The following is a 13,036-nucleotide window of genomic DNA, read 5'->3' as shown; positions in this document are numbered from 1 at the left end:
TGTAGACTAGTGCACAGGTAGCCTACTTGAAGGAGTAAAGGAGAGAGTGGCCACTGCCAGGCAGAGGAGGAGGCGTGTGACAGTGGAGTGACAAAGTGACTGTGACAGGGCCATGGTTTATGGTATATTACATGGTATATTGGTGAGGGGTGTCTGACTGATTTTGATGGGCCACCTGGGCCAAGAATGCCAGGGCCAATTTTTTGTCTCAGTCCAGCCCTGTCAGTTTGTGATGTCGACTTTCTGTTATAAATGTGTGGTCGCCATGCCCAGGAACAAGATAATCCTGATGACATCACTATGACATCATCTGGGTTATTTTCTCAGACTTGCAAAAAATGAAATGCTTCTCCAGAGCCACAGCAAACATTAAAGAACTGTTTTCACAGCCTGAGTTATACTCCTTGTGACTACTAAACTGAATGTCAGTTAAATGCTTCTTTAAGTGAATCGTTGATGGAATCTAGGACAGAAAACAGCACATATCAGTATTATCAGCTTTGGCAATACAGGGTTAATAATGTTTCTTCAGTTAATTTTGAATGAATGTAGAAATAACCCCAAGCACATGTCAGTCTGACTGTGAGTGTGCAGAGCAAATAAAATCTATTTTGAGTTTAAAATATCCTCAACACTTGGTCAAAAAGTAGTAAAATACGCCACTGAGGACCGTAACTCACCACAGATTATAACCTCCATTTGGTCATGGTGGCTAATTCTCCCTAAGATCACAAACTCTGTGCTGCTCTGTGCAAAATAGGGCAGGTCACCAAGGACAGTTGACACACATTACCTCTCTCTGCATGTGGGAGTTTAGGATTCAGACCTCCTGCCTTGTTACTGAACCAGTCAGAGCTGTCAAAATTAGAGCACAAATGTATCTTAGAACTGTAAAAAGCAAACCTGATTTTTTTTTGTTTGAGCTAGTTAACAATGTAAATCTGTGACCTCCTTGGGGTCTTTTCACTGTTGGTTAAGATTGTACCAGACATACTGTATATTGTATTTTTGGCTTTTCATGCCTCCATTATATCTCTGTGTATTATCTGTTTCAGAGGCTGTGCAGCAAGCCTCAGGCCCTCTGCTGGTGGAGATAGTGAAAGGTCTCTCGGCCAGCCTGGGGATCAGCCTCACCACAACAATATACAGGAGTAAACAAGTTATTATTATTGACAAGATAAAGGCAGCCAGTGTGGTGGAAAGGTGAAACCAACCCCTTACTTTACACCACTCCACAGATACTTTCCAATCATACAAAAGCCTTCCTGACACAATGTGCCTCTGTCTCACTCTCTCAGGTGTGGAGCGCTGCATGCAGGTGACATCCTCCTATCTATAGATGGGACTGGCACAGAGCACTGCTCCCTGATGGAGGCCACGCAGCTACTTTCCAGCACCTCTGATGTTGTAAAACTGGAGATTCTCCCAGCCAGTCAGAGCAGACTTCCTGTCAGACCCCAAGACACCGGTATGACAAATCTCTGTGAGACATTGCAACAGAAAAAGAAATCAGACAGATGTGGGAATCCACAGCGAATTAGATTAGATTAAATTATATTTTCATGTCAGAAAATGATGTGAACAGAGCCCAAGCGAGGTTATCTAATTGCCTGTCACCATCACAAACCCAAAGTTATCCAACTTACAATACATACAACAGAGAAAACAGCAAATCTTCACATTTGAGGAGCTGGAATCAGAGCATGTTTGGCATTTAAACAATTAATCCATCTACAGTATATATCATGTGTATATAAATATATACAGATTAATTTTCTGTGGATAAACTATGAAAGGATTTAAAGGTTTTATTTATTATATATATTATTAAAAATCTAGTGTGCATTAATAATAATGATAATAATAACAATAATGATTGGAGTAAGTGTAAAAATAATATATTTTTTTAGGTACATTACTTTAGTATCCCCATTTTATGTTACATTTTACTCCACTGTAAAGTATCTAGTTACTAGTCACATATGATGCTATATATTACATGAATAATATATTCATTAACAACAACAGTTATTAACAGTTCATTCAAAAATAAATTTTAAAAAAATGTCACAAACTTTAATACCTCATTGATATTTCAAGTTACTATTCAATCCTCATGAAAAAGAGAGAATAATGATAATAGTAGTGTATTTTAAAAGATGCCTAATCAGAAAAATACTGAACCTCAAATTCAAAAGGACTGCTGTGACACAGATTAATTTAATCACTTTATGTCAACCCTTTCCCTCAACTAGAGAATCAGTATTTTTACTACTAAGTACTTGACTTAAAACTTAAAATGGTTCTGACATGGATTTATTTAATCTCTGGAGTGATGTGCAGTAAGATAATCAAAGGCAAATGCATTTTTGCCTCAGTGTGGGGGAAAGAAATAATTTCCGTAATCGATTACATCGATCAGTTGCACCAGCCCTGACGTGATAAGCTTTTAAAATACAACACATCATTAAAGATTAAACCAGAACCAGTGGTTTCCGACCTTTAGGCCTGTACCCTTTACAAAACAACTGTCTGGTTTGGGCCCCTTGTCACATTTCAGATGGCTCATCAGTTGTTAGCAGTTCCACCAAAGAGACGTTTCACCTTTAAACTTCTCACAAGCATTCATAAATAACAGTTTGAAGCGAAAAGAGGTCACATTGTCCAATCTTTCACACAAAAGCAAATATTCGAGAAGTTGTAAAAATGAATACTTGTGTAGCAGATCTTTGTTGTTTTTTTCCTATGAATCATCTCATGACCCCTTCGGTTTGTCTTGTGACCCTTTGGAGGCTCCTGTGCCCTATTTTGGTAACCTACAGACAAAATTACTTAATTATATATAAAGTGAAAAAAGAAAAGAAAAATGCTGTTTACACATTGGTGCATCAATTTTAACAATCTAATGCTGTATATAATATTATATCAGTCCAAGGAGACATTTACCACAGAATAAGTACTTTTACTCTTGATACTTTAAAGTGTATTTAACTTATAATACTTCTATACTTTTGCTTGAGTAGGATTTTGTATGCAGTACTTTTACTTGTAATGAAGTATTTTGACACTTTTGACGTGGTATTAAAATATGTTTCTATTGGTCCAATGTGCAGGTGGGCTATGCACTTTTTCCATAGCCTATATAAAAAATCTGAACATATATCACAATTTTATGGCAAACTAAAATTAAATTTTATACACACTTGAGAGCAAAAATGCAATTGTGCAGGGCAATGCAAAGGATTCAGAAGCTCATTGTTTCAGCACTATATATAAATATTGTGGGGTAGTTCTGTGTGTACATTGTGGAGAATATACAGTACACAGGCTGGAATTCAACACATAGTCCTCACCATATGTACATGTTGTGAATGCTCTGTTCTTAGCTATTTTACCTACAGCTGTAAAGAGCTTGGCAGCGTCAAAGCTGCCTTCTTCCATGTGCTGGGAATCAGCATGTGTGTGTGTGTGTGTGTGTGTGTGTGTGCGTGCGTGCATGTGTGCACATGCTGCCGGCCACAATCCCTCTGCCTTAGGGTACACACTCGGCCTCTTATGCATACCAACAAGCGACTCACTTGCACACACTTTCTCTGTCAGAGATCATGTTCACGCGGTGTTCTGCAGTCTTATTTCTAGGTCAGCTGCTGCAGGGGCTCCTTAACATGTGAGCATGGGACGAATCAGAGAACATGACAAATGGAAATAAGCTGGAGTTTAATCTTCTCTGGTGGTTGATGAATCCTTTCTTCTACAATTTTCCCATGTCTGTTGTTCATTTTTGTCCGGTCCAGTCTCCAGCTCCATCTATCTTTTATCTTTATTTACTGATTTGTTTTTAAATCCTCTGAAGAAGTCCTACAAATAAATGCTTCCCAAGACTACTCAGTGCAATATTTGACCTGCTTTGACTCCTGTTGACCATTGAAATGTCTCAACTGAAAGTGCAGCACAGGTATCACTTCTCTGTGAAATTACAGGCATGTGTCTTCTGAAATTAAAAACTAATAATGAGTCACTTCTTGAATAAGGTGCCATGACGTTGTGATAAAACTATATTTTTTACAGCTGCTGCACTTCTCCTACCCCCGGGATAAAGCGTGATTATAAGATGCAATTTTTCTAATCTCCTCTGGGGATTTAATAAGACTGATATGGCCACTTAGAGATTAGGAGTTAATGTTTCTTTCCACCAGCGTAGATTGAAAACACCATTTCTGGGAGAGCTTCCCCTAGGTGAGCTTAGCATAAGCAGCGAGAGCCAAAGCTTTACAGGTTTGATTGAGTCTGATAGAACTTGGTTCTCTCTGAAAAGGGCCAGAGGTTCTCCTGTGTGTATTCTGATTACATACAGTGGGATTTAACCAGGTTGCCTGAATATGGCAAACGTCCCAGGCGCTACAGCGTACATCCATGTTTCCAGCAAATCCTCCATCCATGTGAGCAAACTGTCAGAGATTAGACCCCTGCAAATGAAGCAGCAAGAATCCCTGTCACATGTTACTCTCAGTGACAATTTTAGCTGCACGAATCTGTGAAGGAAAGTAAATTATTGAGTTGTGTGTCATACATGAGGTCAGTTGTTTCCCTTTGAATGCTTCACAGATGCTGTATGACTGAATGCACTGTGTTATACAGGCTTTGACACGAGGGATAGGATGGCTTTCAGAATTAACAACAATCTGTGCTCTCCATTTCGTTCAAAGCGGCGGGAATATTATCACACAGGATTAGATTAAAGCACATGTAGACCAAACTGTCTGTCAGTCAGATGCAGAAACAGACACCCTGCATCATCAGCAATCAAGCTTTCAGCTGTGCCTAATCAAGGTCAAGCCACATGCCTCCTAACAGCCAGCATCGCTTCCTGCTGAACACAACAACATCATGCCCAGCGGTCAACTTATTCGGGCTGTTTTTGCACCTTCGGGCTCTTTTGAAAGTTAAATTTTTAAAATGATCTCTAGTTTGCACTTAGCTTTTTGGAAGCTTACTAGTAAAAGTAAGAATTTGTTTTTCTTTACCACTTCCCATTCAGCTCCGTGTGTCTAACTGATTCTCGGATGCTCTTCAAAATACATTAAAACCACAGGATTTAATCTGGTGTACCATGACGAAAAAACATTAAGTATCAATTACTCTGCTGTGAATTATCCCCCAGGCACTGTGTGGTCTGGTACAAATTTAGACATGGAAATAAAAGTGTAATTTCATGGGTAAAATTAGAAAAGTGCACATCAGAGGAGTGGACCTGGTTTACTTAATGCAAATGTTTGTCTCTGTGTTGCTGCAGTAAAAGTGCAGAAGAGCAACCATCATCACTGGGACCAAAGCAGCACCTACTGCCATCCCCCACATGCCAGCCACGGCAAGACATGGAGCAGCCCAAGCCACCCACACAACCAGCAGGACCACTGCAAATGTAAGTTATTACTTGTGACAGCACCGCTGCTGGCGAGACACCATAGCAGGAGCCTATTCCTCAGCACTTTTGTTAAATCTTTTCCAAGAGGCTTACTCTAACACTGTTACCAAATTTCTTTCTTTTGTTGCATGTTCCCACAAGCGTATGCTGCTGCCGTGGATGTGAATAAAATGCCATGGCTGATGTGGTTTGCTTTAACTCTACCAGCCTTTGATACGTGCAGTGCTATGTCTCCTTTCAGCTCTGGTGAGTGGTGGCTTCTCCCCTTCCTCCACAGCCACCTCAGGCTTTAGCAGCCAGGGTAGCAACACGCTGCCCTGCCCCATCCCTCCGATGGCTCCCAACAGCCCTCGCAGCTCAACTGGCAAGAAGAGGAACCGGAAGAAGGACCACAAGAGCTCACGTATGACAAACCGCCTGTGTCTTCCTATTTTTTTTTCCTCCTTAAAGGGTCGGGTATGCTGTTTCTTAACCTGTTTTAGAGAGGTGTTGATTCAACTTTATTATTATTTAGTATTTGAGGGCTTATTTGTGTTATACTGACTATTGGTTTGTCTGCTCCATTTATCAGTGAGGGTGGGCTAAATAACAGAACACCTGTATAATGCAGTGCAACAAATAGCGTCACAGACTGTAGCCTCCAAAATGAACATACAGTCGAATCAACTCCTCTCTAATAATAATTATAATCTTTATGAAGGCAGTATTTATTGCAAGACTGTATTAGATTGCATAAGTTTGGTTAGGTTTACCTAATTAACTGGCAACTATACAATCTACAAGATATCTGCCTCTAACGTAATGCAATGGGGGTGAATGGAACAGCTTTGAACATGTCTTTCCAGACAGTTCTGAGAGCCAAATACTTACAAATACTACAATAAATTTATGCAAACATAGTATATAGGTGTGTGTAGTGATACTCCACAGACCTCACTATCACTGTCAGACATAGTTTTATAGGGACTATTTGTTTAGTAGAAAGTTTAGTTTATTTGAAAACGCAACAAGATTTGTGAGTTTAGTAATCTCAACTATTGGATGGACTGCCATGAAATTTGGTGATGAATCAGTCATTTTAATAACCTTTCACCTATCACCATCGTCAGGTGAAAATTTCAATGTTTCTTATATTTTGACCAACCAAATACCTGCAAAACTATACTGAACAAAATTATAAACGCAACACTCTTGTTTTTGCCCCCATTCGTCATGAGCTGAACTCAAAGATCTAAGACTTTATGTACACAAGGCCTATTTCTCTCATTGTTCACAAATCTGTCAATCTGTGTTAGTGAGCACTTCTCCTTTGCCGAGATAATCCATCCACCTCACAGGTGTGCCATATCAAGATGCCGATCAGACAGCATGGGTATTGCACAGGTGTGCCTTAGGCTGGCCACAATAAAAGGCCACTTGAAAATGTGCCACAGATGGCGTAAGTTTTGAGGGAGCGTGCAATTGGCATGCTGACTGCAGGAATGTCCACCAGAGGTGTTGCCCATGAATTGAATGTTCATTCCTCTACCATAAGTCTCCAAAGGTGTTTCAGACAACTTAGCAGTACATCCAACCGGCCTCACAACTGCAGACCATGTGTAACTACACCAGCCCAGGACCTCCACATCCAGCATCTTCACCTCCAAGATCGTGAGGCAAATGGTGGTCGCACCAGATACTGACTGGTTTCCGGACCCCCGCCAATACAGCAAAACTACACACTTTTGAGTGGCCTTTTTTTGTGGCCAACCTAAGACACACCTGTGCAATATCCATGCTGTCTGATCAGCATCTTGATATGGCACAGCTGTGAGGTGGATGGATTATCTCGGCGAAGAAGTGCTCACAATACAGATTTTGACAGATTTGTGAACAATATTTGAGAGAAATCGACATTTTGTGTACATAGAGAAAGTCTTAGATATTTGAGTTCAGCTCATGATGAATGGGGGCAAAAACAAGTGTTGCGTTTATAATTTTGTTCAGTGTAATTACTGCAGGGCTATATATACCATTAGAGGTTAAGAGGTGACAAATATGCAGATTTTTTTTTTTTTTTAATTTAGGTGAACAGACCCTTTAAAAATGTTTTGCAGTGCTGTTGAAAACACCTTTCCCTCTGGTTTTTGCCCCCTCAGTGTGTGAACAGATTTGACTGATCACTGACGTAAATGTGACTGACATAAACTCTAAGTGACTCATTCCCTTTCTGTTCCCATGTCGTCTCTGTGGGTGCATGTCTCTTCCCCTTACCCTCCCTTTTTTTTTTTTTTTTTTTTTTTTTTTTTTTTGTCTCCCACTGTCCCTCTCTTGCTCCATTTATGTGCCACTTCACCACTAAAATCTCTCTGTGTCCCTTTCTCTCCCTTTCCTTTCCCTCAGTATCTCTGGCGTCCAGTTCTGTGGGCCCAGGGGGGCAGGTTTTTCATGTGGAAACAAGTGAGGTCGTCCTGAGGGGGGATCCGCTCACAGGTTTTGGGATCCAGCTGCAGGGGGGTGTCTTTGCCACAGAAACCCTCTCCGCTCCCCCAGTCATCCGCTTCATTGAGCCTGACAGCCCAGCTGAGAGGTAACGCGCTGGGACACCTAACGAGTAAACAAATATCATATAGGGAGTCACCTTGAACTAGACAGCCCCAGTGCTAATCATGCAGCCACGTTGGGGGGAGGCTAATTTTAGCCTTCTATCTCAATTTTTATTTCAACTGAAGGCAAGCTCATTGCAACTACATTGTTGCAGTGGTTCCCAAATTGGGGGCTGGGACCCACAGACAGGGTCCCAAGGTACATTTGAGGGTCACAAGATGAATAAATACAGGAAAAAAACACTAATATCATAATATATTTTATTTGATGGTGCCTTTCATGGCACTCAAGGCCACCTTACAACAAGAAGCAAAAGTACATAGCATCATAAAAATAGCAAAAAACGAAAAGGGGGGGTAAAATTTAAAACATCAACAGTCAAAATGGGAATCGGTGTTGTACATTATTACAGTGAGTATGCTAGTTAAAAAAGAGTGATGAGTTTTGAGCGCAGTTTTAAAGTTTTGTAATAGAGTCCATTGTACGTATGTGTGGGGGGAGAGAGTTCCAGAGTTTGAGTGAAGCATAGGAGAAGGCCCTAGCACCCATTGTACTGAGGTTGATGGTTGGTAGTGTCAAAAAAACTGTGTATGTATGTATGTATGTATGTATGTATAAATTTTTATATTTTTTTTTCTCTTCTCAGACTTTCATCTATTCTTTACTTTTTATTGGCAGCACTAGTGGCGTGGCTCAAGGGATGGCAATGTCAGGTGGTTGGTCCACCAACTATTGGCTGGATTGCTGGGAAAGCTTGTATAGACATTCATGATCTGCAGAAGACGAATCCTAATGATCCCCTGACTTTTTGTCTAGCTCCACCACAACATTGAAATGTCTGGTTTTGAGTATCATGTCTCAACAACTTTTGAATGGATTTTCAAGAAATTTGCTTCACACATTCATGTCCACCGCAGGATCAATTGTAATACATTTGTAATTTGTTCAGTACTCTGGTTTATTGCCAAATACCCTCGAAACCTCCGTCAACCTCAGCTTTGTGTTCAATGCTAATTTGCCAATGTTAGCATGCTACCGTACAAAACTTTGATGGTAAACATGATACCTGCTAAACATCAGCAGCAACGTTACCATTGTCATTGTTGGCATGATAACTTTGGCATTATCTCAAAGCAAAGGTGCTGGCATTGAAGACTTATCTTGTTTTTTCTACATCTTTAAAAGTTATTCAAATAAGGAAAAAAGGTTTTGGTTGAACTTGTCACAACTGGTAGACATACTATATAACTTAACAATACAGTCAAGTAGTTATTGCTTTGTTTTAGAGTCACAAGCCAAAAAGGTCTTAGTGCTTGTCAACACTTGCTGTGGTAATGGTTTATTTCCCTAGTGAGTGAGGTCACAGCCCAAAATGTCATGAGGTCAACAGATTTTCTCAGCTATTCTTGAGTGTCTCTGACTTAATTTAAAGGAGCAGTCATCTCTGGTAGTACATATGATACATTATGCATGAGGCATTGATGCAGCCAGTGTTTGTTTTTTAATTGTGGCAAGCCCCCTATTTTGGTATGTAGTAGCCTATTGATCAAGTCTACGTTTTGCAGACCAATTAACACACAGCTCCAATCGGGCCAGTGTGTTGTATGTGTCCCTGTCTTGCAAGATTAATGATGGTGTCTGTGTCGACAGTGCAGGGCCATCTCCCCTGGGTCTTGTAACACGATTAGTCCAGCAGCAGTTGGACAGGAGTGACTCAAATACAGCATCCGACTGTGATGTTGGTGTCTCAGCCTCCACACAAGGTTAATGAGCAGCGGTGGTTAGTGAATTAATATCAGTTGACAGTGCTTCGGTGTTTGCCCTTGCAATTAGAGGTCTGATTAAATGTGTGATGTGTATTTTTTCCTTTTTTTTTCTGTGTGCGCGCGCTTGCTTGCTGAGGTGATTTTTCAAGTAAGGTCAGTGTGTTTGTGTCAAGCCTAGGGGCTATATCATTTTATAGATGGCATTTTAAACAACATTTAGCCTGTGTGACTTGGTGCCACACAGGCAGAATGTGTCACTCATCAGAATCAGTTCACTTATCGCAGAACTCCAGCTTTGCTGATACTATTGTGGCTATACTGAAACCATTAGCAGATTAATCGATTTGTTGTTCAACAGAAAGTTAATAGATCAAATAAGAAGTTAGTTACACTCATTCCTCTGAGGACTTTAAAGTTCTACTTGCTGATATTTGTAACTTTTTCAATTAGTGTGTGTGGCTGAACTTTCAACCCCGACAGGTGTTTGCTTTATTTTGTCCGCTCCATTTATATCAATGATGGTATGGGCTAAGTAACCAAAACACCTCTCTTTATAACGCAACACCGTTCAATAGCACCACAAACTGCGGCCTCCAAACTGATCTTAAAATTTAATCAACACCTCCTTAAAATACTTTGAACCTTTATAACCTTCATGAATGTAAGATTTATTACAGGACTATTGCATTAGACTGTTAGTTTTATCTAGGTTTACCTAATTAACTGGCAACCAATTGTAAATATGTAGTTTGTTCCCATGTCTCACTTATGAAAGATCTTGATTTTTAATGAGAGCTCCTGAATTAATAAAGCATACCTTGTGATGGTAATTTTTCATGGAAACAACAGATTGATTGGAGTGGCAAAAATCAACATACTGTGTTAATCATTTGTCTTTCCACTAAAATGCTTTTTGTGTATGTGGTGGTGTTTGTAAAGGTGTGGGCTGCTGCAGGTTGGGGACAGGCTGTTGTCCATTAATGGAATCCCGACTGAAGATGGCACTTTGGAGGAAGCCCATCAGCTGCTCAGAGACTCCGCTCTGGCCAATAAGGTCACAGTGGAGATTGAGTTTGATGTTGCAGGTATCACACTGTGAAGATCATTTCTTATTGCGAGATCTTGTGTATTTGTGCCTCCCTGCTTACATTTATATTTACTTTAAATCCCAATTAGAGTCGGTGGTTCCGAGCAGTGGCACCTTCCACGTTAAACTACCTAAGAGGCGAGGAGTGGAGCTGGGCATCACCATCAGCGGTGAGTTTGTTAGAGACAAGTACTACAGCAGGGGGCAGTGTTGCTCAATAATACTTCACTGCCTTGCACACAGTAACTCTCCTTTGAATCAATGTTCTGTGATCCATAAAACTCAGGCTTGCAAAACCATGAGGGCACATACCTCATTATCGCTGAATAATATTGGCCTGTGCCAGCATTCATCATCATCCTTTCTGCTCTAACTAGCTCTGAAAAACATAAACAGGAAGCCAAGATTGATTAGTGAAACAATAAGAGGAAGCTGAGTGATTTTTAAAATGTTGAATACAGTTGTATCCTCATATCGTGCATCCTCAAATAAAAATAGCTTTTCACTTTTGTTTTTCTCTTACACCAGCAAGTAAGAAACCTGGCAAGCCCCTGATCATCTCTGACATCAGAAAAGGAAGCATAGCCCACAGGTATGTTTTGTTTTTTTATCAGATAGAGCTAATGTCACTGCTGAACATTTTATTGTTCCAGCTCTCATGGCACTAAGTCATATCAATCTTGTGTAAATACAAAAAACAATTTAAGTCTGTCAGTTCTAGCGCAGGTCACATTAGAGACATTATTTCTCTACACTGTACAGCGCAGGGTGAACTAGGTTTTCGAGGCTTGGGTGGGATTATTCATAAACAAAATAAAATGATTTTGTAAACCCACGTAATACATGTATGTAATACAAGCCTAATTGGATTGGGTTAACAAAACTGGATCAGTAGGGCAGAGCAGCTACATTTCAGAAGGGCTCATGTTGATAAGGTTGAGGGTGAGGTTACAGTCACCCTCAAGGATCCCACTGAGGCACCGGGCTAATAGGATTCTCATACTGAGTCAGTGGGAGCAGCTCCCTGGTCCCAGTTAATAATTGTGATCCTCTTGCTCTTGTGTCCGGTAGAACAGGCACTCTAGAGCCTGGAGACAGGCTGCTGGCCATAGACAGCGTGCGTCTGGAGAACTGCACCATGGAGGACGCCATGCACGTCCTGCAGCAGGCCGAGGACATGGTTAAACTTCGAATCCAGAAAGATGAGGACAACATTGGTACATTAATTCCCTTAAGAACAGCAAAGAAATAGATCCTCTGTATGCGCGGTTGTGAAAAGTAACCAGTTATTAATTGTCCATTTGCACAAATAGTTTTACATATTTTATCATAAAGTTCTATCGTCACAGAGTTTACTTCTAAATGATCTTGAGTGCATGGTGTCCATTTCCCCTGTGTACTGTAGATGAGTTGGAGATGTCCGGCTCTATAATCTACACAGTTGAGCTGAAGAGATATAACGGACCACTGGGCATCACGATTTCTGGCACAGAGGAGCCCTTTGACCCCATCGTCATTTCTGGCCTCACCAAAAAAGGCCTGGCAGAAAGGTGAGAGGAGAGCAGAGGGTGAGGAATGACAACCCCGGGGGTCAAGATAATTATTTGAGGAGATGGTACTTGCATTAGGCTGAGGCAAGTCAAATCTGTAGTGGGCCCTTTTAGGAATTGTTTTTTTTTTTTTTTTTCATTTTTTTAAATGAACAAGACAATAAACAATGGCTGTCTCGTCTTTTTCTGTAACAAGTAGCCTCTTTGTTTCTGTCTCAGTCGGCGCACTGGCAGCCTGACATGTTTCCTGGCCCGCCTGCTGGTACTGTCTGGTATACTGTCGTATCTGTGTCTCCTCTGCTCTCCTAACACTGCAGAACCGGGGCCATCCACATAGGGGACCGAGTCTTGGCCATCAATGGGGTCAGTCTGAAAGGAAAGCCATTGAGCGAGGCCATCCATCTCCTGCAGATGGCCGGGGAGTCCGTCACCCTCAAGATCAAAAAGCAAGCCGACCGTATGTTAGATTTTTTTTTAATTTTTTTTTTTAATAAGGACAGATGGATTCATAACAGGGTTGCATTATGATACAACATTAGCATTAAGGAGACTTTTTTTTCTGTGTTTTTTTTCTTTTGTGTTCTCTCCCCCCCCCCCCCCCCCCCCCCACCCCCCCCCTTCT

At 40.9% G+C, this 13,036-nt stretch overlaps 1 protein-coding gene across 1 annotated transcript in view; it reads left to right on the top strand.

Moving 5' to 3' along the window:
- Window positions 1-13,036, top strand: part of grip2a (glutamate receptor interacting protein 2a) — a 33,360-nt gene that overhangs the window by 13,237 nt on the left and 7,087 nt on the right. The window contains 11 exon segments of the mRNA XM_046055390.1: window positions 1,056-1,203; window positions 1,299-1,468; window positions 5,294-5,422; window positions 5,667-5,828; window positions 7,808-7,994; window positions 10,717-10,862; window positions 10,954-11,034; window positions 11,393-11,456; window positions 11,936-12,081; window positions 12,270-12,414; window positions 12,732-12,871. Of these exon segments, the coding sequence (XP_045911346.1) occupies window positions 1,056-1,203; window positions 1,299-1,468; window positions 5,294-5,422; window positions 5,667-5,828; window positions 7,808-7,994; window positions 10,717-10,862; window positions 10,954-11,034; window positions 11,393-11,456; window positions 11,936-12,081; window positions 12,270-12,414; window positions 12,732-12,871 (1,518 nt within the window).

Source organism: Micropterus dolomieu, linkage group LG08 (genome assembly GCF_021292245.1).
Source record: "Micropterus dolomieu isolate WLL.071019.BEF.003 ecotype Adirondacks linkage group LG08, ASM2129224v1, whole genome shotgun sequence".
NCBI lineage: Eukaryota > Metazoa > Chordata > Actinopteri > Centrarchiformes > Centrarchidae > Micropterus > Micropterus dolomieu.
This window is presented reverse-complemented; position numbering and strand designations above follow the sequence as displayed.